General features: G+C 47.4%; 1 protein-coding gene across 8 annotated transcripts in view; it reads right to left on the reverse strand.

Moving 5' to 3' along the window:
- The window catches only part of LOC130837990 (liver carboxylesterase-like), a 97,147-nt gene that overhangs the window by 31,578 nt on the left and 39,743 nt on the right, over positions 1-25,826 (reverse strand). For 3 of the 8 annotated variants that reach the window (XM_057710738.1, XM_057710732.1, XM_057710729.1), the window contains exons 8-14: positions 23,597-23,635; positions 21,848-21,988; positions 19,732-19,812; positions 19,312-19,459; positions 15,195-15,326; positions 14,150-14,222; positions 13,513-13,873 (exon numbers count right to left, since the gene is read on the reverse strand). The exons of 2 other annotated variants lie outside the window; for them this stretch is intronic. In XM_057710738.1, coding sequence (XP_057566721.1) covers positions 13,690-13,873; positions 14,150-14,222; positions 15,195-15,326; positions 19,312-19,459; positions 19,732-19,812; positions 21,848-21,988; positions 23,597-23,635 — 798 coding nt within the window. In that variant the 3' untranslated portion in view covers positions 13,513-13,689. Of the gene's footprint in view, positions 1-13,512; positions 13,874-14,149; positions 14,223-15,194; positions 15,327-15,615; positions 15,901-19,311; positions 19,460-19,731; positions 19,813-21,847; positions 21,989-23,596; positions 23,636-25,826 lie in introns of those variants that run through there. 3 more of the 8 variants (XM_057710735.1, XM_057710736.1, XM_057710737.1) reach the window with 3 other exon arrangements.

Here is a 25,826-nt window from a genome sequence, read left to right on the forward strand (position 1 = left end):
CAGACAACTAGGCTGTTTCTAATCATGTAGCGTGCACACACAGACACACACACAAACACGCACACACACACAAACACTCTCTCACACACACACACACACATGCACACATGCACGCACAGCAGTTAAGACATAACTATCCTGCCTTTTGCGCTGGCCAGCTGGCCTTTATAACTTGGGACACGACCTGGCTCTTAGACTATGAAGACTGCAGGATGCTGCCTTAGCAAAAAAATAAAAAGTAAGGGTGAATTATTCTCCCAGTCCCACTGTTCCATCACATGCTCTCTTGTGACACCCACAACTCTGCGAACTTGGGCAGCGGTGCCCAGACGTTGATGTGTCTGTCTGCCGCCTGCACGCCCCCTCCTGGCTCATGATGACACAGCAGAAAAGTGTGAGGCATCAAGCCAGATGTTAATTACTTAACCTGGGTCCTCTCCCTGGGTCACACCAGCCGTAAGAGGTTCAGCTCTTGTTTCAGTGGCATTTGATACAGAGTACAGCTTTTAACATGGGAAACTGCCACATGAAACAGGATAGTCTGAAGAGTAAAATCCTAGACTGGCCTTAATGCCTACGTAGTTGAGCAGGTCTTGGGAAAGAAGACACCTCTAAGTTCTAAATCAGTCCTCTGCCATTTCCAGCAATTCACTCAACAGATATATGGCGAGCACATACCAGAAGCACTGGACAAGTCTGAGCCCATGTCCTACTGGACCATTCACTGGACTCTGTCCATTAATCATGGAGTTAATCAGGCATAGGCTTCATGGTGGACAACGCCGCACTGGGGGGCCAGAGGTCTGGGAAACCCACAGGGTGACTTCAGGGGTCCTTTTTGGAAAACCAGTGGTGGGGGGGTGGCTATGGGTGAGGTGATCTCTCATACACCATCCACCTTGGATCAACATTCTACGAACCAAGAATTCAAGAATTCTATGAAAATTTTCAAAGCAGCCTAGACATGTACAGTGCTTCTGGCGTCTGTTATTCTTACGCTAACATCATACTTTTAGTCATATAGCATACCATGTGTACTATTATGAGCAGTTTTCTTAAATGAATTAATTCTTTTCATTTTAATGCAATTGTTGAAAAAGAAAATTTTACCAATTTCCATAAATGGAAGATTATATACTGCCATGAATTAAAGGTGTTAAAAAATAAAACTTCAACTGAGTAAAATGTAAAGATCTTATTGGCTCTATTCACTGATTCATGAATCAGGCAGCATTCCATCTAGCAGAAAGAAAGATGCTCTAAGAGCTATAAAAAGTGAAACAGTCTTATAGGCAGAAGGAGGGACAAGAAGTTAGTAAACAAGAGTGGATTGTTTATGGCATAGTCACCTTCCATTAAGGGATGGCAGGGGTATATCAGGCCAATGACCTCACTGATTCTGACCAGTCAATTCCAGATTGACATAAATCACAGCAAGATTTTTCTGGACCCACCTCCTAGAGTAATGAAATAAAAACAAAAATAAACAAATGGGACCTAATGACACTTAAAAGCAAAAACAAACAAACAAACAAACAAAAAACCCAAACTTAAAAGCTTTTGCACAGCAAGGGAAACTATAAACAAGACAAAAAAGTCAACCCTCAAAATGGGAGAAAATATTTGCAAATGAAGCAACTGACAAGGGATTAATCTTCAAAATATACAAACAGCTCATGCAGTTCAATACAAAAAAAACAAACAACCCAATCAAAAAAAGGGCAGAAGACCTAAATACACATTTCTCCAAAAAAAGACATATAGGTGACCAAGAGGCACGTGAAAAGATGCTCAACATCATGAATTATTAGAGAAATGCAAATCAAGACTTCAGTGAGGTACCACCTCACACCAGTCAGAATGGCCATCACCAAAAAATCTGTAACAATACTGTTGGTGGGAATGTAAATTGATACAGCCACTATGGAGAATAGTATGGAGGTTCCTTGAAAAACTAAAAATAGAATTTCAGTATGACCCAGCAATCCCATTCCTGGGCGTATACCCAGAGAAAACCGTAATTCCAAAAGATACATGAACCCCAGTGTTCACTGCAGCACTATTTACAATAGCCAGGACATGGAAGGAACCTAAATGTCCATCAACAGAGGAATGAATAAAAAAGATGTGGCAGATATATACAATGGAATATTACTCAGCGGGAATCTATCAGTTGAAGCTATAATTAAGTTTGATATTAAATCTGTTTGGTGACAGGTGCTTAGTGCAAGAGACTCCATTTTGGGACCATTGTCTCTTTGGAAAATTTCCCACTTTTGGTCAGAGTCTTAGCTTAACTAAGACTAAAAATTTAAGGCATCAGTGCCACTCCCAGCTGCCACTCTGAAGTTTATGCTGATCCTCTGTGTGGTATTCACAGGTCATGATGTTCTTTGCTGAATCTCTGTGGTATTCAGAAGTCATGATTTTCGATTCACAGTTTTTTAGTTGGTTATTCTTTTTGCTCCTTTTCTGATGTTCCAGTCTTAGGGAGGTCATTTGGTTGGTGGTTAATAGCTGTGAATATGTATTTAAAGATTTTGAGAGACTCCAACACACCAGGGAGATTACTATGATTTTTAGAAGCGGGATAATTGCCAATGTCTAGAGTATGCTTTAAAGCCATGGTCCCCAAGACCTAAATCAGTCAAAACTGAATAAGTCAAGGAAGGATCTCATTGAAGGAGTCACTTTCTTAAGCCACATGGCTTGCTCAGTGATCTCCTGCCCAAGTGACGTTCAACTTCCCCAGAAGTGTTAATCCAGGTGCCTCAAGTGCCGTGGGCCACAGCACAGACACCTACTTGTTCAGCTCAAAGAGAAGCTGTGGCTATTTTATTATCAAGAACAAGCTGTGCAGAGAGTCTAAGGATTTTTGTTGGGCAGCCATTGTGCTAGCAGAAGATCCCGCAATACTTTTAGCAGTTGAGGAGAGGTTCCTGGTCACAGCCTCATCTGCACTTGCTCCTACCCGGGGCGGGGTAGTAATCTGCGAAAGGAAGCTAATTCTGAATCACGAACACCTCTTGATAATTCCCACTTGAGTCTGTGTCTCAGGGCTGGGAAGGCATCAGCCATGGAGGCCAGTAAAATTTGAGGGTCTGTAGACCACACAGGCATATTTATGCCAGTTATCCTTGCCTTGTGTCTGTGTTTTTGTACAGAGTTTGGCATCAGAGGCAGGGAATGAGAGCCAGGGAAGTGGACCCCCAGGGTCAGGTTGTCTGACACAATACAGAGGGGACTGAGTTTGTTCCAGGGAAACTGAGGCATTGGAAATCAGGGTAAGTTTGTGGCAGGAAAAACTGCAGAATCAGCACCATCATGGCAAATCCTCCAGTCATGTGCAAGTTGGATTATCATTATTTGCAAAGTCCTGAGGTATTAGGACAATGCCATTATCTTTCCAGGCCACAGCAAGGTGAAAGGTGGACAAAAGAATCATAAGAGATCTTCATGGTGTAAGAATTAGGAAAAGAATGGTCAAAGAGAGAAGGAGAAATGGAATGAAACTTTCTGGATCCAATGTCTTGGGAAGTAGTCTACCTCAGTTTTGGCTACTTCTCTTCCTAGTCAATTTAATTTTGAGGTCTCCAGCAGGTGTGCCCTTCCTAGGGTCTAGAGGAATCCTTTTAAGTTGAGAAATGAGGATTCAAGGGTTAAGCCCCTGATATTTGCCTGTCATCTGGGTAGTGAGGAGGACCTGTTATAACAGCTTCCCTTCTAAGGAGATTCAAGGGCAGTCTTTGTGCATAGTGATTCCAAATCAGCAAGGTGGCGAAAGAACTTGAAACTTTAGTTTGGCGAGTCATAGCCAGATATTTGAGGAAAGTAGAAGAATTCAGGATTCAGTCCAGTTTACAGCAAGATGTGTTGGATTTATCTTTGTATCCATAACACTTAGCATAGTCCCAGGCATTTGGTAAATGTTTGGAGAATGGATAAATAAATGAATTAAAGAATAAATGGAAGGAAGGATGGAGGGATGGATGAATGAATACTTAGAGCCAAAGACTATGTAGAGATGGAGTCCCTTTACTGTAACAACATTGCTAAATGGAATATTTACAAATGGAATATTTCCCGCCTTATCAATAAACAAAGGATGTCACAGTCATCAAGGGATGTTGCAGCCCTCCGATGTGAATCAGCGAGCAGAGAGAGCTCAGGGCTGAAAAGAATACCTGCCATCAGACTGCAAGCCACTCCCTGTGGTGAGCCCTGAGGAAACTCAGGATGTGAAAATACAGGCCCCAGATAGCTAAGTTGCATATCAAAGGAATGATTTCGGTGTGTCCAGAGCTTGCATCTTCCCATACATAGAAAAGCGCTAAATTCCTTAAGATACCTGGTTTTCTTTAGTTAACAGTAATCTTTTGAGGTTCCTGACCACCTGCCTTTTGTTGCAAATGTCCTATATATCCTGGCTCCTTCCCTGGCCTCCTCAGGAATGAGTGGTTTCTGAAATGCTGTCTCCTGGGCTGCAGTCATCATTTTCCCCTGAATAAAACTTAACTCCCAACTCTCACCCTATGCATATATGTTTTTAAGTCAACAACCTTCTATCCAAAGATCTCTGCCTGGAGAGGTAATGAGTTCCCTGACCCTGCAGGTATGCAACAGGAGGCTGATTCACTTAGCAGGAATATTGTAAAGTTACTTTAGGTATCAGAAGGGGGAGTGAATGAAATTTTAGATGTTCCCAAAATAAGAGCATGGAACTCTATGAAATAGAAGGCCAGGGAAATGAAAAGATTTGTCCTAAATCACCCAGCTTGGCAGCTGTGGGTGTGGGAGTCACTCTGAAAGTTTCCAAGCTGTTCTGAGGTCCCCAGACCAAAGCCTCCCCTTGTCTAAAGGCCTCTCTCTGCTTGTGCCTGCCTTAGGGAAGCTCACAGCACACTAAGGTTAGAGTCCAGGAAGGGAGAAACACTTATGAAACAAGCTGTTTGAGGAGTCTCTGGCTACCTGTAACTGGAGAGCTTAGTCCTGGCTGTCACTATAAGAGAGGGCAGACTCTGGAGAGGGAAGGTCCTGCCTTAGAGGTGGCCGGGGGTGGGCTTGGGGGTGAAGGGGGTGTGGGGGCTGGGCAGGAGCTTGTGGCCAGAGCTGGAGAGGGTGGGAACTGGAGGGGGGCCGAGCTGGGGGAGGGGGGACAGCAGGGCACCTCCAAACTCCTAGAGACCTGCAGGCATGGGAGCCGCTCTCCTTCAGCACTGTGGCTGTTCGCTCTGGTCCTGACCTCCCTCTCCACTTCCACAGCTTGGCCTGAGTCCTCCTGAAATGCAAATAGCGGGGTGACATTTAGAAATCCTTGGCTGGGACAAGGCGCCAGAGATGAATACAGGGCATATGTTCCCTAGCAGCGGCTTGACCTCTGGACTTGGAGCTTTGCGCCCAGCCAATGTGGTGACAAGAGAGCGAAAACACCCAGAAACACAGCTTCACAGGCCACGTGCAGGAGGGAAATCAACTAACCTCCCTCCTGCCTTGCTGCTGAGAACTTTGGAAAGCGCCTACTATTTTCCTCTTGACTATTAGTATGGAGGAGGCCAAATCATGGAGAGTGGCTTACCAGAATATTAATACCGAGTCCGGAGCCAGAGTGCATGTATTTGCATCCCAGCTCAGCACTTACTAGCTGTGTGTCCTTAGGCAGGAACCTTCCCTTTTCTGTGCCTCGGTTTTGCATTTCTAAAGTGGGGGTGACAAGTGTAGCTACCTCATTGGGCTGTTGTGAGGTTGTAAAGGGTTGTTGTTTCTAAAATGTGTCTGGCATGGAGAAAGTGCAAACAAGAGATTCATAAATAAAGGGGTTGATTTAAAATGCAGTGTATTAATAGACAATTTGAGATGTGGTAGGGCATCATAGATCAGGAGCCAACTGCCACTGAAAAGATAGTTTGTCACTCACAGTTCCCCAGAGGAGGAGGTGTGACATCACCATGTTGGGCCACAAGGTGAAGCACCAGGTGTGTCAGGAGGCTGAGGAAGGACGGAAGAATTGGGGGCAGGAATCTTAATCTTGTTTATGGGGGGATGGGGTGGGTGGGAGGTGAAGGTAGAGGAGAAGCAGTAACAGCAAGGTTTGGGATTGGCTAACTAGCCAGTTGCGATGGGCTCTGGGCTTAGGTTGTTCCCACAGTTGTCAGGTACCTGGCCTGGAGTGATTAGGGCAGGATGATAAGGGCCAGATGTGGAGAGCCCAATACAGAAGGTGGTTGGGGTTCAGGCTCTGGCATGCTTGAAGGGGAACTTCATTCCCATCTCCAGGAATTGGCTAACTCTGGGATGGGCAGTCCCTCCAGAATCAGCAAGGCCCCAGACGTCAAAGCACCAGAATACAGAACATAAAAGACATGGTTAATACAAGGGTGCAGCAAGGGACCTCAGAATGCATCTGTGCCATTTTATAGATGGAGAAACTGAGACTCAGAGAGGGAAGTGCACATGCCCAAGGTCAACTGGAAAATCATGCTCTGAATTCTATATCTACCTCCTGAGTCCAGTGCCTCTGCTCTGGCCATCAGTGCTCTGACAGCCCAGGCTGCACTGGGTTTTCTCTTCCTCCTGGTGCTATGACACTGTGAGAGGCCTGGCACTGAGGGTAAGAGCAGAGTAAGAACCAAATTAGGAGCTGATTATTCCCTTACTGCTGGTTACCCCCTGGCAGGATCACGCCACTTCCACCTTTAGAAAGTCCATACTGGCTGCCTCCATTTCCTCTGTTACCTCATCTGTAAAATGGACATATTAATGTCTACCTAGCAAGGCTTTTGTGGAGATTAAAGGATCTGGACTGCACATGCAATAATTTAAAAATCATTAAGCATTTCAAGATGGCAATAGCAGAGTACTAAAGCAACCACAGAGCCTGGAATTTTCCAGGTGCACACTCTGTGACAGCACAGGTCTCATACCCACAGCAGAGCTGGTGACAGAGCTGGGATACAGCCTTTGGCAATTTGGCTTTAGAACCTGAGTCCTTAAGTGCAAAGTAATCCTTTCCTCCTACACAGAACATGGTTTAAAAATCTCTGTCTGGAGACTTCCCAGGTGACGCAGTGGTTAAGAATCCACCTGTCAAATACGGGGATATGTGTATAAAAACAGATGATTGAACCTGGGGTATCCCCCCAAAAAAAATTAAAAAAAAAAAAAGAAAAAAAAAAGAATCCACCTGTCATTCCAGGGGACATGGGTTTAATCTCTCTTCCAGGAAGATCCCACATGCCACAGAGCAGCTAAGCCCCTGCACTGTAACTACTGAGCCTGCATTCTAGAGCCCGCGAACCACAACTACTGAACCCACGTGCCACAACTACTGAAGCCCATGCACCTAGTGCCTGGGCTCTACAACAAGAGAAGCCACTGCACTGAGAAGCCTATGCACCACAATGAAGAGTTAGCCCCCACACTCACCGCAACTAGAGAAAGCCTGAGCACAGTAAAGAATACCCAACGCAGACAAATAAATAAATAAATAAATAAATAAATTTATTAATAAAAAAACCTCTATGTGGCAGGGCAAGAATAAAGATGCAGATGTAGAGAATGGACCTGAGGACATGCAGGGAGAAGGAGAAGCTGGGATGAAGTGAGAGAGTAGCTTTGACATATATACACTACCAAATGTAAAATGGATGGCTAATGGGAAACTGCTGCATAGCACAGGGAGATCAACTCGATGCTTGGTGATGACCTAAAGGGGTGGGATAGGGAGGGATATGGGGACATATGTATAAATACAGCTGATTCACTCTGTTGTACAGCACAAACTGGCACAACATTGTAAAGCAATTATACTCCAATAAAGATCTAAGGAAAGAAAAAATCTCTCTCTGGGCTTCTCATCTTTAACTTCACCTGATTCTGGCCCAAGGCACCATTTGACTGATGATTCTCTGCTGCCCTCTTGCGGGTAGTGTCCGTATAGCCACACCTCTTTCAGAGATGGAGCTGGACCACAACCCTGGGGCAAGACTCCCAGCAATGTTCCCAAATAATGGAGCTGTCACATCCAGGGACAGCATTCAGACTGGTCCTTTGGCTCTTGCAGCCTCTAGAGCCCTAACCATAGAGCGCTGCTTGGGTGGGAGCTCCCCAAATCTCATTCCTCCTCTTCAAACTGAGATTAAATGCCTTCTGGTCCAGGTGGCCTCCCCAGCCTCCAAGATGGGCCTAATCCAGTACCTGGCACCTCGGAAGTGCTAAGGAGACTTCACTCACAGAGCATTTCTCTGAACAGGATCTATCCTTTGCCTCTTACCTGGGCTAATCGAAGACTCTAAGTAGTTCTCCCTGCTGCTGTTCTCCACCCTGCAGAGCCAGAGTGAGCCGTGTGAATGGCTGTAATCCTTTTCACGTCTCTCCGTACGTGCCCTTTGCCATGTGATTTTGCAGCTGCACTCATGAAGGGTCTGGGCTGCCCTCTTCACTTTCTTTGATAATAAAACACAGCAGATGTGATGGTGTGTCAGCACTCAGCTCAGGACTCAAGAGGCCTTGCATGTGAACACATACTCCCTTGGAGCCCTGTGACCACCATGTGAACAAGGCCAGCTGCTCCTGCTGGAAAAGGAGACAGCACCTGGAGGCAACTAAGACCAGCCAGCCTCTGGCTGACCCACAGCTGCAGACACATGGGTGAGCCCAATCAAGATCAGCGGAGGCTGGTCCAGATCAGCAGAACTTCCTAGGTGGCCCACAGACTCAGGAGCCAAATATACAGTTGTTGTTCTCAGTTTGTGGCTGTTTGTTACACAGCTGATAACACTATACAGTGTTATCAGTTTGCTCACTGATACACTATATAACATCCAAGTACAATCACATTACCCCAGCAATCTAGAGCTTTTCAGTGGCTCCTCACTGACATCTGGATAAAGTTCCATCTCATCCAGAATAGGAGGGCCTTGTATTCTGGATTTTATTTCCCTCTGCAGCCCTTTCACTTAGGCCCTTCAAATCTGCAAACACTGGTATTCCCTGTATGCTGCATACTTCTGTGCTGTCCCTTTTGTGACTCTCACGACCTGGAATTTCCCTCATGACTCAGCTCAAGTGCCATAGTTTATAGGGAACCCTGTCTCCCTCGGTGGAATTCTGTGCATGGTTTCACTGTCAGGTGTCTGAGACCCAAGCTCTCACCAGAGAACAGGCAGACAGAGGCTCAAACGGGTCAGCACCAAACTACCTCAGACCCCTCACTAGAACTCGTACTTCTGCCTCCTGCTTCATTTTCCTGAATCCTCTCAGGGACTGAAGCAATTTATGGACTGGAACTAGTGACCGTGGGTGGTCTCTATGACCTGGTGCAGCCCAGAGCTTCCCTATCCCAAAAGGGTGCTGCTCTGTGAGGGGTCTGCCTCCACTTCGATAGTGAGGGATTTTCTTCCATCACTGATGGCTCTGGGGGCTGCCTTTCTCTTTGGCCCAGAGGCCCTCATCAGTGTCTCACTAAGGCTCTGTGCCCCATGCCAGGCACAGGTGGGGCAGGCCACCTGAACCTAGTGTCCGAGAGCAACTCTCTCAGGACACAGGACGCCATCCTAAACTCAGGGCCTGCACCTCAGGGCAGCTTAGCCCAGGCCTGACATTGGGAAGGGTGTTTCCGGATACCGTGTGGTCCCATTCTCCTGTGCCTTTGCTTCCCTAGGCTGCTGCTCCTGCTGCCCCGTGGGCTGTGCCAAGTGCGCCCAGGGCTGCATCTGCAAAGGGGCCTCGGACAAGTGCAGCTGCTGTGCCTGATGTCAGCGCAGAGCCTGCCCCACGTGTCAACAGAGCCACCTGGACAAACCTGCCGTTTACACTTTTGCATACAAGCTGACCTGATGCTCCATTCCTTTGTCTCTGAAACCTGGGAATTGGAATAAAAGTTGCTGACTGTATTCTGGCTCTGGTTTCCTTGGTTTGTCTTGGATAAAGAGACCTCATGCCCATCAGGGCTGGGGTGGGGAACTGCGCTGGCAGTGCAGAGACCTGGATTCTGGACCACACAGTAGGGCCCTCCTCCGTGCCCCCCACCCCCACCCCAACGAGGGTCTCAGCAGGTCAGGTGACCGTTGAGCTGCAGTGTCTCAGCTTAAAACCAAAGCCTCCCCCAGGTGACATAGGGTGTGGGACAGACACAGGTTCCCCACCATTCGCCTTCGGAGAATGGATTGCCCAGACAGTTCTCCGTTTCTCATTTGCCTTCTCTGGGGGACCCTGCCAAACTCAGTCCTCAGGGATGAGAGCCTGGAAGAGGACCCAGAGGGGATGGAACCCAAAACCCCTCTTGTTTGACTTCTTTGCAGGACTTGCTTCTAAGACACCCCGGAAAGACCTCTTTCTACTTTGGACCACAGTTTTAACCTTTGGGCAGTAAAAAGAACTGTGAAGAGAAAGGGTTCAAGGGAGCACCCCATGAACCCCCATTTTCCCTTCAACACATAAAATGCCTTAAATATGTGAAGGACACATTATGACAATGAGAGCCTTTTCTAGGCGGCACATATGTTCACTGAACGTGTGCTCGCGTCCTTGAGGAACTTCGCGGATGCCTCACTGGCGGCACCACACATGCCTGGAGTGCCCATGCCCCCTGCCCCCCACCTCCCCACAGGGAACACCAGTCTTGACTTGCCCAGGGCTACCGACTGGACACTCGCCACCCCTGACAGCTCCCTGCAGGGACTTGGCTGTGACTCTTTGGCAGTTGCTCCCTCGATTAGGCTGAAATGTGCCCTGCCGTCAACATCCAAACTGATTTGGATTTGGTGAGACTTTCCCAGCCACGGACGTGAGACTTGGTTCCAGAAGAAGGATGTGGTGTCTTCCTCTGCAGGGTGAGGGCTGTCCCGCAGTTTGGAGGGCCTGGGGCTGTGTCTTAGGGAGAAGAGTGTGCTGAGGGAAGGAGGGGTCATCTCTCCCACGTGTGGGGCCCCCTGGCGGTCTGTGGAGGGAATGCCTCCTTGATGGGCCATCCAAGAGAAAGAGCAGTCCTGGGGCTCCCAAGGGAGGAAGGCCCAAGATTGGCCTCAGGTGCCCTGTGTGAAGAGGGGGCCTGGGGAGCCAGCCTGCACTGGGGGCATGGGTGTTGGTATCGGGCGTCCTGAGACACGGCCACCTTGCCCCTTCCCGACCTGGGCAAGTCACTGATAGAACTCTCTGAGGTTTCATGTCTTCCTTTCTACCCAAGTGATTCTATTTCCGTGCGGGAGCTTAACTGAGGCAGCGTCCTCGCTCTTAGCACGGACTTCCTCAATGGTGGCCACGAGGATCCCTCTATGCACACTGACATGTGTGCCCAGAGAGTCCTTGGAGCTCCCAACAAGCTCCTGGAGAAGGGCTCAGTGCTTTGCAAGAAGGCTCAGGAGGAGGCCAGGGGTGGAGAGGAAGCTTGCTTCTCCAGGGCCCGAGGGTGTGTGGATGTCCTCTAATAAGCCCCATGGAACAACAAGTCAATGCCACAGCACTCCCATAGACTCAGAAACCTTTGATTTTGCACGGGAACCAGTGAGAGAGTGACTCTGCAGGGAGTGGAGTGATTGTGCTGGTTCCAGAGAGGGTAAGCAACCTGCCCAAGGTCACACAGCTTGGAGTCACAGGAACCCATCTACACGACAGCTGTCTCACCTCCTGGCCTCGGCACGCAGAGGAGGAGGTTCCTGGGTGCTGAATCCTGCCTCTCCTTAGTATAAGCTGGAAGGGTCCTCGGAGACAGTGCAGCTATGCTCCTAGCTGCAGAGAGATGGGAGACCGAAGCCCAGAGACGTCACAGAGCTCTGCAGAGGCTTTCCCACTGCTCTCTCTGTGCCAGGAGTTCGGTGTCTTCACCTTTGCATGGGATGACACGGTGCCCAGTGTGGTGTGAGGTGTTGAGGGGACAGATGTGAGGGCAGGAGGCTGCAGTAGGCCTGCATGATGGCCAGTTCCACGTGTGTCAGTTCCTGCCAGGTGACATACCTTCTCTGCTCAGTCGCCTCTGCTGTAAAAGGGTAAAATTATATTTGCTGGCTATTTGCGAATGTAATTCACGCAGTAAGCTTAGGAGTTAAGAATATAATAGATGCAACCATCTTAGTTGGAAGCCTGGCACACAGCAAGCAACGAAAATATCAGCTATTGCTTTATTACTATCAGTCATGTTATAGCAGATATTTTTCTCCCTACAGACCCATAAAGCCGGGGCTGCTGTGCGTGGCTGTGTCCTGTGTCGTCCTCATCAACCACGGGAGCACGTGCCAATTCCCCGAGAGGGTTACCCTCTTTCCCACAGAAGAGGGGCCGGCACTCGGGATATAACGTCATGATCAAACGGTCCCGTCCTCCAAACAGATGCAGGAGGTTGCCTATCATTTCTGCTGTCACCTGCACGAGGATTTAACTGAACATTTGTATGTATATATAAAATTTAAAAATTTTCCTTTCCCTCATCTACAGCAGGGCTTACCTGGGGCCCCAAGGGAAGTGGGTTTGCTGACCTTTCTTCAGTGGTTTGGGGAGTTTATTTTTTAAGGGAGACGTGTCTGAGCAGAGCTTCAAGCCTGCACCCCTGAGGCAGGTTTTCTCTGGTCTTACGTCCTTTTCCCAATATTTCTCATGGGTCCCTGATAGAGGTTCATGGAGAAGGGCCTGTAACTAGTGTCAATTTCCTGTGGGTCTGTGGTTTTCTTTAGGATTTTGTACTTTGATACTCGCTCACAGTTGGCCTTTACTCCTCGATTCGAATATTTAGAGTAATTGTACTCACACATATGGTGACTGCATCTTCAACCTGCGGCAGACAGGAAGCCAGTGTTCACATCCCCTCTCTCCTCCAAAGTGCCGTCTTCCCTGAGTTTCAGGGTAAGTGTTTGCCTTGCAAACTCTGAATGAATCAGGAAAAGTCACGATTTTGAGGATAATCCATTTCCCTTCTGTGAAGGTGGAAGTGGCTTTCCTCAAAGGTTTCTACATCCCAGATGAAGCCAGAAGCCACCCCAGGGACTCGGAAGGAGACAGTGTTCGAGTTACGCTTCAGGGACTCATTCCACGGTGGTCACTGCTCGGATGTGCTGTGGTCCAGGCTGTAGAAAGGGCTCAGAGGAGTTGTTGGAAGCGATGGCCTCAGGGAGGGGCCTGGGAGGATACTGTGTAAGGTGAGGAAAGAACTGTAGACCTGTGGGAGGGCCAATAAGGGCCACATCACAGTGTCACTGTGTCACTGTGGCAAGCCCCCCTCTTTCCCAGCCCAGGTACATCACCAGTCTGTGCCACCTCCATCTCTACAGTGTCCTCCACATGGAGGAGAGGGACACTGCACTCTGGTCCCCCCACATCCTCTCACTGGGGTTGCTGATGGCCCAGAGACATGGACCAGGGGCAGTGTCACCCTCAGCCCCTGCCAGGGCCCAGCCTGCTGAACTCTTCCTGTCCAGAGGCCAAGGGAGAACTGCCCGAGTCACCTTCCTGCCAACGGTGCCCTTTCTCATCCTTCTCCCGCTAATGAGGATGACTTCATTCCAGCCCCAGACAAAGACACTGACGTGGTCTCCAAGAGAATATTTATTTCCAAAATTGAGGCCACAGAAACAGAAATTCCCCCTCCCTGACCTCTTCCACTCCCATCAGATAATTCCCCAGCCTCCACATACGATGCCTCTTTGGCCCATAAACACCTTCTATAGAATATCCCTGTCTGGGGTTCCGAGCTGGGCCTCCCGTTCACAGCTCAACATGTTTTAACGGGGGTGGCTTCTTTGCTGCCTCCTTGGACAGGAGCTCATTCCAGAAAACCACTTCCTTGTCTTTCAGCTTGTGGGCTGCCTGGGTGGTGACGCCAATCTCCAGGTACCCTTCTTTCTGGTCATACACCGGCCAATGGGGAAGCCCCTCCCCATTGGGGTTCCTGGGAACAGAAATAAATAGAAATTCACCAAAGCTACTGTGTGGTCCCAACAACCCTGTGATATTGTCAGGGAGCCCTGGCTTCATCTCTGCCAAAGGCTCCTATGCCTCTAGAGACAGAAGGTGATCCTCTCCTGGGCAGCCTGTCCATTGACGGAGCTCTCATGTCAGAGGTCACAGGGTGTGGAGTTTGACCATCACATGTTGGAAGCTCCCCCCGCCCAGCAGACACGCCCTGCCCCTTTCCCACCCTGCTCCATCTTTGCCCCCAGCTCACCCATTCCGAGCAAAGTTGGCCCAAAATCTCATCATCATCTTGCTGAGATTGGTCTCCTCTTCTGAGGCACCATCTGTGGGAAGGAGACAAAGCCATTGCTACTCACAGTGTGGTTCAGGGGCTGCAGGAGCACTTGAGACCTTGTTAGAAATTCAGAAATGGAGCCCTTACTCCAGACCTACTGAGTCAAAGCCTGCATTTTTAGAAGATCTTGGGTGATTCGTGTGCACTTTAAGCTTGACAGTTACTGACCTAGGTTGGGCTCAGTGAAGGGCTGCAGTCCATCCATACACTGGCTGCCTTGGCCTTCTCTGCCCACCCGCCTGCCCCTCCCCCCTCAGGGTCGCAGGGCCACACTCCAGGGCTTCTGTTGCAGTAACCCAACCTCCCAGGATGCTCTCCTTTGGGTCTCTTTTCAGTGTCCTTCACCCACAGCATTTTCACAGAATCTGAAAAATAACCAAGCTGCAAGGTCCCAAAGAGTCATCCACCCAGAAAGTACCCAGAGGCTCTGGGTGTCATGTACAGCCCTGGGGTGTGTCACACACAAGTTGTAAGTGCTAATGGTTAAGACAGTGAAGACATCTGTGAAAAGTGTTTCTTTAAAATATTATACTCCTAAATGTATTTAATTTTAACAGATATGAGTATAGATGGATGGTTGGATAGAGAGACATACACACATTAGCCCTGATTTAAGGTTAAGAGCAATTCTAACCTTACTGTCACACACATTCTGATATGCTCTTGTGAGTGGGGAGTGCGTGGTGGCATTGTAGCTCTGAGCAGGGCCCTGAAGGTGACCTGCCTCCTGTCTTGCTGATGCCCAGGTCTGGATTCTTAGAGTGACCATGGATGAGGGCATATTGTCCAGCATTCACATTAAAACAAGAGAGAGGTTGGGACCATTTTTCCTTCAACTCTGTTATGGTGAATTCAGGAAACTAAGACCTGGAGAGAAGGAGGAATTTGCCCAAGGCCACCAAACCAAGACTTGCACCTAGATCTCCTATGTCCAAGTTTGTAGTCACCAAAGGGCCATCACCTCGCAAAAATGGAGCCCCGAAGACCGAGAAGAGCTCATCCCCGTGGTCCCCTATCACCGTCTTGGGTTTCATCTCTGATGAGAAGCTTGGGCGATACTGAAACTCATACATGTAGGTAGGGGCTCCGGCATCTGGAAGACATGGATTCAGGCACAGGTCATTTCATCAGATGCACACCTGGATGGTATCAAGGTCTCCAGGAGGCCATGAGCATCAGGAAATTATGGGCATGCCCCGTCATGAGTGAATGACAATATTAATAGCAACTGCCTATTGTGAGAACCAACTGTGTGCCAGACCCTGTGTGTCCCTGCAGGAAGCCCCTGGTTATCAGCACAATAGAGAAAAAGAGTTTGGGAAAAGTTCTATGACTTGCTTAAGGGTGCATAGTGGGGGAGGTAAGACTAGATTTGAGCCAGGTATTTACTGAATGAATGAAGAGATGAATGAATGAAGGTTGAAACTTTGGGGAAATTGATTCAAAATGATTATCTTTATAGAGGCATGGGGTCAATTCCTATAAACCTCTTTGCCTACTGACGCATTCATATACCAGAACATCTGGATACATACAGTTTATGTGCAGAGAAATACCACTGCATGTCATTGATAACAGGCTACTTTTCATTCCCTTGGAGAATACCTGGAGCACAACAGATGCCTTCCATTCTGCCTGCTTTTGAGTGTTTCCAGAGTTTTCCTTACCTATTTTAAGAAGAGTGAAACAAATTCAAGTAAATCCAAGTTGCTGCTCTGAAAGTGCCAATATTTAAATACAAGCCTATGCAGAAAGGGGACAGTCTATTCCTTGTGTCTCAGGAAACCACAATTCAGCATTTCCTTTTTCTCTGTCATCTCACATGTCTTGCTTCCTTCATGGCCTGGAGAGTGTTAAGGTCGTGGCAGAAGGGAGAAGGGGCCAAGGAAGGGAACGTTCCTCTCTCCTCCTCTCCCCCGCCCCTGCTCTCACCACCCCCTCTCTAAGCCCCAAGAAGATGTGAGTTTTCCTGCTGAGGCGTCAGCAGAGCTGCCCATCTTGCTCCCTCAGGGCGAACGCGTGGGCCACCCGCCTGGGGAGCTCTGCGCTTTGATCGCTGTGCCCAGAGCCAGTGACTCTCTCGGGGAAGGGTCGGGCCCCAAGTCAGACTGCAGGGGAAATACCACAACTTTTTCCCTTCTTGGGGACAGGATCACATTTGGAAAATGCAGAAAAAAAGGAATAATAAGAAGAAGATCACAGTAATCCCACAGCTCAGAGAACCCTCTGTTAATATCTTAGCACATATCCCAACTATGTATATAAAATAAGGATAGTATAGGATACATAGTTTGATAGTAGTAGATATGTAGTCATTATAGTAATGACTATAAAATTTCTTCAAATCATTAAATGTTTGTGCACTACATGGTGTAAGAGTATATGCCATCCCCACAGGAGGGTGTAGAATAATTTATTTAATTGCCTCCCTCCCCTGCCCCTACCCCCCATCACTGACCCCTTGGTTTAGCAAGAAGCCTTGTTTGGAAGAAGCAATCCTTCTGTGTTTCCTTAATCCTTTTGCTAAACAGCTGCTTCTGGGTCAAGCAGCACTCCCTGAAAGGAGGGTGTTTTACCTTGTCCCTGCCACTCAGAAGTGTTAGAAAGGAATTCAGAACCCAACCATACAAAGAACGAGCTAGAGTGAATGAGAGAACTTAATTATGGCAGCATGCTGCCTGAAAGATATTTTTCTTCTCCTTGTTCTCCTCTTCTTCCTTTTTAATGTTTTGCCTTAAACTACTGAGATTTATCAAAAAAATGTCTACAGGGGGAATTTCCTGGTGGTCCAGTGGTTAAAGTTCTAAGCTGCCAACGCAGGGGGCCTGGGTTTGATCCCTGGTCAGGGAACTAGATCTTGCATGCCACAACTAAGAGCCCATATGCTGCAACTAAGAATCCACATGCCACAACTAAGAGTTCGTATGCTGCAACTAAAGATCCCACATGCTGCAACCAAGAAAAGAAAAAAGATCCTGCATGCCACAATGAAGATCCCACTTGCCACAATAAGACCCAGCACAGCCAAATAAATAAATAAATAAATAAATATTTTTTAAAAATCCCTACAAGTAGGGCAGAGAATTCAATAACAATTAGGAGCAACAAGAGAAACAGGGGGAAGGAGAGAGCTAGTAATAAAAACGATGCAAATTAAAACAACATGATGTTCTTTTTTTGGTGAGAAAGGACTTACATAAAAGTGGTAACATTATTTTTATTCTTGTAATCTGACTCCCCCAAGTGAGGGAATTAAGAAATCCACACTCCCCTAAACTGGAAAGCAATTTCACAAAATGTGTCAAGAACTTTAAAATAAATGCTTCTACAGGGCAGCTTAATGGTTTCACTTCTAAAAACCAACCCTGGGACTTCTCTGGTGGTGCAGGGCTTAAGATTCCGCCTGCCAATGCAGGGGATATGGGTTTGATCACTGGCCCAGGAAGATTCCACATACTATGGAGCAGCTAAGCCTGTGAGTCACAACTATTGAAGTTCACATCCCCCAGAGCTCATGCTCTGCAACGAGAAAAGCCACCACAATGAGAAGACCAGGCACGACACTGAAGAGTAGCCCCGCTTGCTACAACTGGAGAAAGCCTGCATGCAGCAACAGTGACCCAACAGAGCCAAAAACAAAAAAACAACAACAACAAAAAAACCCTTAAAAAAAAAAAGCCAACCCTAAGAGAATTATTTGAGACTTGGTTAAAAATTTATACATAATGCTGAGTATGATGTTTTCTGCGGCATCAAAAGGAGCAGCCAGGACAAATATCCAATAGGACAGGAATACTAGGTAAATTTTAATCCAAGTGCCACGAAATAATTGATATTTCCCATGGATTTTTATTGACATTAAGGAAATGGCTATAATATAGCGTTCTAGGAACAACAACATAAAATTAATTTTAAAATTATATGTAAGAGATTGAAAGACTAATAGAAAAAATGTCAAAACTTTATAGCTGATACTTCTAGGTGAAGGAATTATGAGTGATATATAGTTGCTTCTTTACATGTTCCCATATTTTCAAAACTTTCTACAATGGTAAGATTAATTTTATACTCGGAAAACTTATTTTTTATCAAAAAGAGATTGAGAGAAATACAACAATGAAAAAAATAAACTCTGGGAAGTGCTGGCAATAACTCTGAATTCAAAGTCACGAGATGTGAGGTTAAAAACTCAAGTCCAGTATGGCTGGGAGCAGCACAGATGCAGAAACAGATACTACAAATCAGACACATAGCAGGAGGCAAGACCCAGTTTATGAAAGAACACATTTGACCCCAGGCAGTCCCTGGCTGGTCTCTAGGACCCTAGGGAAGAAGAAGTGGTAACTAGCACCTCCAAATGACTGTACTGAGTGCCTGGGGACACGGTAGGTCAGCTGCAGCTACGTTTTATCATGCTTCTAGAATCTCAAAGTTTAAACCCTTCTAGCCTGGTTAGGAAGAGAGGTCTGGACCAAAGAACCACCTCCTGGTTTGCAGACTAGGTGAATGAGGGGAGGAGCCCTGTGGCAGATGCTGTCGGTGCCTCCCCCATCCCTGGTTCTGGGCACGCCAGCCTGAGTTCTACCTCCTGCATCTGTAGCTCTTTGCCTGAGGCCTTTCACGTGTGCAGCAGGTCAAAGCACCAGGGAATTAACAGCCCTCGGCAACAGCCTTCAATCAACGTCTTGACAAAGTTGGAGAATAAATACCCCAGCTCTCTTGCCACTTTCTTGGGATAACCCTGAGACACGTCTTCCCCAGAGCCCCCCAGCTCCAGATGCCCACGGTGGATACTTGCTTGACAGGGCAGTGTGGACTAGCTTTTCTTCATTCATGTCATTTCTCCACTCCTCTACTGGTGTTTTCTGGGATCACCCCCCAAATAAAGCATTTGTATTTGGATCCTTTTCAAAGGACCCAAAATAGGTGGAAACCAAAATAGGACAGTGTCCCACCCCAGGTCATATGAAATGGACCTTGGAGTTTCCACATATCTTTCTATGCTGAGGGTTAGGAGAGAATACAGTGAGAAGCTGGTGCAGTCAGTGTCCTTCTCCTGTCCAATGCCTGTGACTCACCTCTGTGGCGACGGGCCACATTCACAGATGGCACACCAAATATTCCATCTGCAATCAAGTCCAGGAACAGGTCTTTCTTTTTGACAGGGTCGTCTGTCCCTCCTAAATACTTCTCAGTAGCCACTGGAGCCAGTTCCTCAGGGATGTGCTGAAATAGATCAAGAGTGAAAGTGACCACCAAGCCCTAGTGAACAGCATGGCTTATCCAGCCAGGGAGGAAGGCTTGCATCGATGGTGACCCTCTCAAGCCCTGTGCAACCACTTCCGCCCACCCCTGGTGGTGAGGTCGAAAGGCATAAGAATGGGAGCAGAAGCCTCCAGCCCCAGTCTTCATTCTGCCATTTAATTGCTCTGCAGTTTGGGACAAGCCCCTGCCCCTCTCTCGGGCTCAACCAGTTCCTGTGATTCCTCAACTCTTACAAGGATGGGGTAGGACTTCCACAGGAGTGATGTGGCCGTCTCCTGGTCCAGCTTGCCTTCAGAGAGTGGGTAGCCCATGAACTGTTAAAGCAAAAGTTAAGCAGTTGTGAGTCATCAGGTAATGGCAGGAGAAACCAGTGACCAACAGACCAAACCAATGCAGGCCAAAGGTCACTTTGTCCTGTCTTGATGGGCATGCGTCTTTGATAAGTTAGGCAAAATCAATGAATCAAATGGACTTTTATATTCAGAAGTCAAGGAGTGCAAAGAGGATATAATTGTTAAGGGAAGCTGTCCCAGTCTTTTTTTTTTTTTTTTTAATAAATTTGTTTATTTATGTATTTATTTATTTATTGGCTGTGTTGGGTTTTCGTCACTGAGCTCAGGCTTTCTCTAGTTGCAGAGAGTTGGGGCTACTCTTCATTGTAGTTCAGGGGCTCCTCATTGCAGCGGCTTTTCTTCTTGAGGAGCACGGGCTCTAGGCGTGCGGGCTTCAGTAGTTGTGGCTCACGGGCTCTAGAGTGCAGGCTCCAAAGCTGTGGTGGACAGGCTTAGTGGCCCTGTGGCATGTGGCATCTTCCCAGATCAGGGATGGAACCCATGTCCCCTGTATTGACAGGCAGATTCTTAACCACTGCACCACCAAGGAAGTCCCTGTTCCAGATTTATATGTATCTATGTCTGCACATACAGTCAGGCTAGATTTCCACAGTGGCCATCAAGACAGAGAGGGAAGGTTTCAGCCAGCCGAGTGTTGAAGTGGAGGGCTCTGGGGCAGAGGACACAGACCTCACAAATACCCCACCTGTGTCAGATAACTGAGAAAGCCCCAAATTCTGCCATTGTGGCTTTGGTTCTTCGGTATAACCTCTGAATTCTGCACGTAATGACTTCATCAAAACTCTGTACTAAGAGACTTGACCAAACTCTAGCACGGCTATAAGCAGCTTAAGGCCACGTCCCCAGGATGACCCCAGGCCCCCTTAAAAAGCTCTGCGCTACCAGGAAAACTTACTCTTTGTTCCAGCCAAAACCTGGTGATAGGCAGGTAGGTCCCTGAACCCCTTCTTAGAGCAGTTACTTTAGAAACCTTGTTACGAGGGTGAGTCAAAAATTATCCGCACTCTGTTATATTAAAACTTCTGTAAATTCTACAGCCAGAGTGCAGATAATTTTTGTCTCACCCTCGTATTATAAATCCCTTCTTTGCCCTTTGAGATGTAAATCTACTACCCAAAACTGCCTCCTTAAGGACCTGAGAGCCATCTCTATGAAAAGCAAACATTCAGGGGCTAATTCTCACTCTCTCTCCCCCAGTCCCTGTGGGAAGATAAAGGCTGAACTTCAGTGGGCACTGTGCTTGTACTTATACCACAGCCTCCTGCCATAAAGACAGGAGAAGTTTGTTCCTTCTCCAGATAAATGCCAGCTAACAAATCCAGGTGGCTCAGTCACATGGACAAGCCCCCTCCTCCCTGTCCCCTGCCTTAAATAGGCTCCAGCCTTTAGTTTCAGGGATTTGGGTTCAGTTCTCAGTGGATATTTTCCCTACAGCAAGGGTGTAACTGAACCAAACTCATTGCCACTTCAACTAGTGTCCGGCTTTCTTTATTTTTGACAGAAGGGAAAACCCTTCCTAACTTTTAGAAGTCAATTCTAACTCAGGAGGAAACAGTCTCTTTTGAATCTTTCCAGGTAAATGACTGAGTGTGTGACAAGCGTGGCGTGGGCAGAATTTATGGAGAAACTATGAAAGCGCCAAGTCCAAGGAGGAGAGGCTACAGGTCCCCACCTCACTCTCCTTAACTCCCGAGCCCCTTCCCCTTTCTAGGCCTTGGGTTTCTCATCTGCCCAATGATTCTCTCTAGCAGCCCTCCTGGCACCGACATTTCAGGATTCTGGGATGGGAGGACAAGCAGAGAGTGTGTGGGGACTGGGGTCCCTAGGGCTGCACCACCTAGATGACAGCTGAGCCACCAGAGATGGTTTCCAAGGAAATGTCAACTTGTATGAAGGGGGCAGCTGCCCTGGTAGAAGGAGGGGTCCTGTGCCCAGAGATGGGAGGGGTGATGTGACAGGCAGGGGAGGCAAGTGGAGGAAGCCTGCACTTTCTCACCATTGGCAGAATCCAGCCACACTCTTGCTTGTTGATTCCCACGATGTAGGGAACGGTGTTGAACTTCTTTTCAGCCAGAATCTCTTTGGGCGTCTTTGGCAGCAGCACTCCGTCAAGCACAGGGGGCAGGAAAGGATAGCTCTGGGGAAGAGGGCAGCGTAGTGTCTGTGCTTCCCCTTCGAGGTCACACTCACGTCCTCCTCTCCACTTGGCTGAGCTCATGGCCAGCATCACAATCCTGTGTGCCCATGGGTGGTGGCCACACACTCAGGGTCCTAACAATGGGGGCTCAGTCTGTGGACCCCAGAGGGCAAGACTCTGACCAGGGGCCAGCAGTGGTCAGGTGATAGGGGGCAATCTTCATTCAAACTGATATAAAATATACAATATAACGTGTATTTAATTTGAAGTGTATGTATATCTATGCATCTCTCCATCTATAGTCAGTTCTTGTAAGCGTCTCTTTACAGGAAACCACCCTCAGCAGGAAGCCTCTTTTTTCTTTTTTCTTTTTTTGGTCACTTTAGGGAAGCTATATGGCAACTAACTTCTAAACCTGGCACCCCCAAGCTCTACTCATCTCCAGCCCAAGTACACCTTTCAAATCTTTAAATCACACAATTTCTTGCCTAACTTGTTGGTTCTTCCCATAGATCAAAGACATAGAAATAAAGAATAAGTAAGGAATAGATGGCCAGTTCCCTAGCCTCCCCGTCAGTAATCTCCCCAACAAACTGTGTGACCAAACTGTGTGAACAAGACAACACCTAGAGAAAGATCACAAGCCGTGGACACCCTGCACACCAGCCTGCAGGCAGTGGGGGACGGCCATGCCTGTGACCCCCTTCTCAATGATTAACTGAGATTACCTCTCTGTTGCTCTTTAAAACGTTTCATGGCTGAATGGAAACTTGGGAGGTGGTTTTCGGGGGACGCTGAGTCTGCCATCTTCTCACATTGCCAGCGTTCTGATTAAAGCCCCCTTTCTCTTCTACCATTTGTGAGGACGTAATTGATTTTGTAAGCAGTGAGCAGCGAGACCCCCGATTTATTTGGTAACATTCTCATGATTCGTGGTTCTTAAGTTCTAAAAAGTCACCGTGACTCTGATTTAGGGACTACTGAGCCACGGCTCACGGGAAATAAGGGATCAGGTTCCTGAGAGTCTCTGGTCACATTTTCTCAGCCTTGTGTCGTGTATGTTTCTGTTTAAAGACCACTAGTTATTGATAATAAAGCACCAGCTGCCAAGGGCTCAATGCTTTCCTGGCCTGGGGAGGCTGCGGTTGGAAATTCCCGCGTGGCTGGGAGGAGGGTGGTGCCTCAGGACTGGGATTCATGGCTCCTTTCCTCGCAGCCCTGCACACAGTGCGATGTGCACAGCCAGTCACCCCAGCAGCTTCCCTCGAGAAGATCCGGGCTCCCCGTGACGCCTCCTGAAGAGCCCTTGCCTCCACTCCCCGCAATGGAAGTTTCTAGTCCAGCCTTCTCCCAACAGGGCATCTTTGGGGAATGTAAACAAGATGGGGGGCTGGCTGGGCACAGGGGACACAGAGTTCATACCTGGGAGCCCCAGCCAGAGGCACCGGCTCCAGTCCTAGATTTGGTCTTCCTGGCTGTTGACCCAGGCACGTCACTGCCCCTCTGGGCCTTACTGTGATTCTACAAAGGAGAATTCTTTCCTTTTCACTAACTAAGCTTATGGCCTCAAGGGTTAAAACATGCACTCAAGAAAGCAGAGGTCCTTACCTCTCTGGGGTCTCCATGAAAATCAACAGCAAAAAATTTCTGTGACAACAAAGGCAGAAGTGTGGGTGAGAAGGCTTCCTGGGAGAAAAGCTGGACTTTTGGGCGTGAGCACAGGGTGTAGCTATGGGATGGGGGAGGGAGCTCTGGAGAGGACCGTGGCTCGTGCCTATCCTGCCCTCCACCCAGTTCCCGTCTTGTTCCCCAAGGCAACAACATCCTAATTTCCCTTTAGGGTACCCATCTCTTACCCACTTTCACTCCATGAATCCAGGCATCTATATGTGACCTGAGGGGCACCATCTCCCTGAAGACAGCGACTACTTCAGGGATGGACATGTGTCCGTGTCACTTCAATAGAGTGTACCTGAAACTTTTGCTGGAATTATTGGGAAAGATGGTTTCTAAGCAGCTAGGATCTAAGTCTAAAGAGCTGCTATTGTCTTTAACCTGCCTAGGGGACAAACCTGCCTGACAGTGAAGCCAACACAGAGACGTAAAAAGCTGAGGGTTAGAGACAGATTCTTGCCAATATCATATGTGCATCTGGATCCAGACATGCCTGAAGCCATCCACACCTGGACTTTCAGTTGGTTACCTGAAGATTCTGTTAAAACATATTCCTTTCTTTGCTCAAAGCACTTTGAGATAAGTTTTGTCCTCTTGCATTAGAAAATCCTAACTCATACAAGCTCATTGAAGTGCACCCCAGCCCACACTTCTCTTTGTTGTGAGTTCACCAAGATTGTGTTGTTTTCATTGTTACACTGTAGCTAACAGGCCTGACCAGTATGCAGGAAGTCCCAGTAAGGGTTCTCCATTATGGGTTGTAGCCCTGCAATCCAGGGATGTGTGTGTGTGTGTGTGTGTGTGTGTGTGTGTGTGTGTGTGTATTTTGGGGAGAGAGGATAATCACAGAAACACTTCCAGATGATTGGGGAAAATCTCAGAAGGATAACATGGGCTCTTAGGTTCTCTGGCTTTCCCCAAACTCACCAACTCTCCCCTTATAGGCTGGATCTCTTGTGCCACATGGAGAAGTACTGAAATAAGTTCCCCTCTTTCCAGGCATTAGAAAACAGCTGTGTTTTTATCTTTGGACACATTGGTCACCTTATCTGAACCTGAGAAGCCAGGATCCAAGGCTACATTGGACTTAACCATGGAAACAGAACAGAGTCCAGAGCTGGAGGCTGGCCCCTGGGAGTCCAGGAGTGTCCTCAGGAGTCCAGGGTCCACACAGAGAGTCCAGGTCCTCAGGCTACTCCAGTAGTTCCCATTGGCTCTAAATGTGATAGTGATAGACTCTGGGTATATGCCTTACTGTAGCTTCCTGTGATGACCCATGACCATAGCCATCCATCAATCCTGAAATGGTACCTCCTCTGTGAAGCATCCTTGCTGAGTATAACGAACGCTTCCCCCTCTGTATTCTCACCACACTTAAGCCACTAAATATATGGGCGTGTTTTTCCTTGAATAGTTTCTTGTTAGCAAAGACTATATCCAATTATGTCTGCATCACCCACTTTATTACCTCCCCCTCACACACACTTAGCAGAGACAGACAGATAGATGGATGGAAGGATGGATGGGTGGATGGAATTAGCCAGTACATGGAGTGTGGGTGAATTGCAGGGATAAGTGGATAGACGGATGATAGCTAGCAGATTAAGTAATGGATGGATCATTGATTTCAGAGAGATGGATGATGAAATACAGATATATGGATGATTGATAACAGATGAATGAATGTTATAGATGAATTGATATTAGATTGATGAAAAGATATTGATGAATTGGGTTCACTGGTGGATGGACAGATATACAATAAGATGATGAATGGATGGATGAATGGATGGATGGATAGATGAAGCGCAGTTGTACGATTATTTTAGAATCACTATTGAGGCAAATATGCAGAAAATCTAGAAAATTGGACCACCACTGGGTTGTTATTGAGGTGGTTTGTAAATTAACCAAGACAAATTGTGACAACCTTTCTGAAAATCTTTGTTCTAAATAATGCCATTTCCAAAATTCAGGATGATAATTACCTCTGAGAATATGTACTGTTTAATGTCTTAAAAATAGATCCAAGAACAAGATTGGAAAAAGTCAGTTTTGATAGATATAAGGAATTATTACACAGTTGTGCATTATGTCATTTTTTGTGTTTGGTAGTATCTGAGATATTCCATAATAAAAAAGAAAGAAGGGAGTTCCCCATTTG

Source organism: Hippopotamus amphibius, chromosome 16, assembly GCF_030028045.1.
Source record: "Hippopotamus amphibius kiboko isolate mHipAmp2 chromosome 16, mHipAmp2.hap2, whole genome shotgun sequence".
In the NCBI taxonomy this organism is placed as follows: domain Eukaryota; kingdom Metazoa; phylum Chordata; class Mammalia; order Artiodactyla; family Hippopotamidae; genus Hippopotamus; species Hippopotamus amphibius.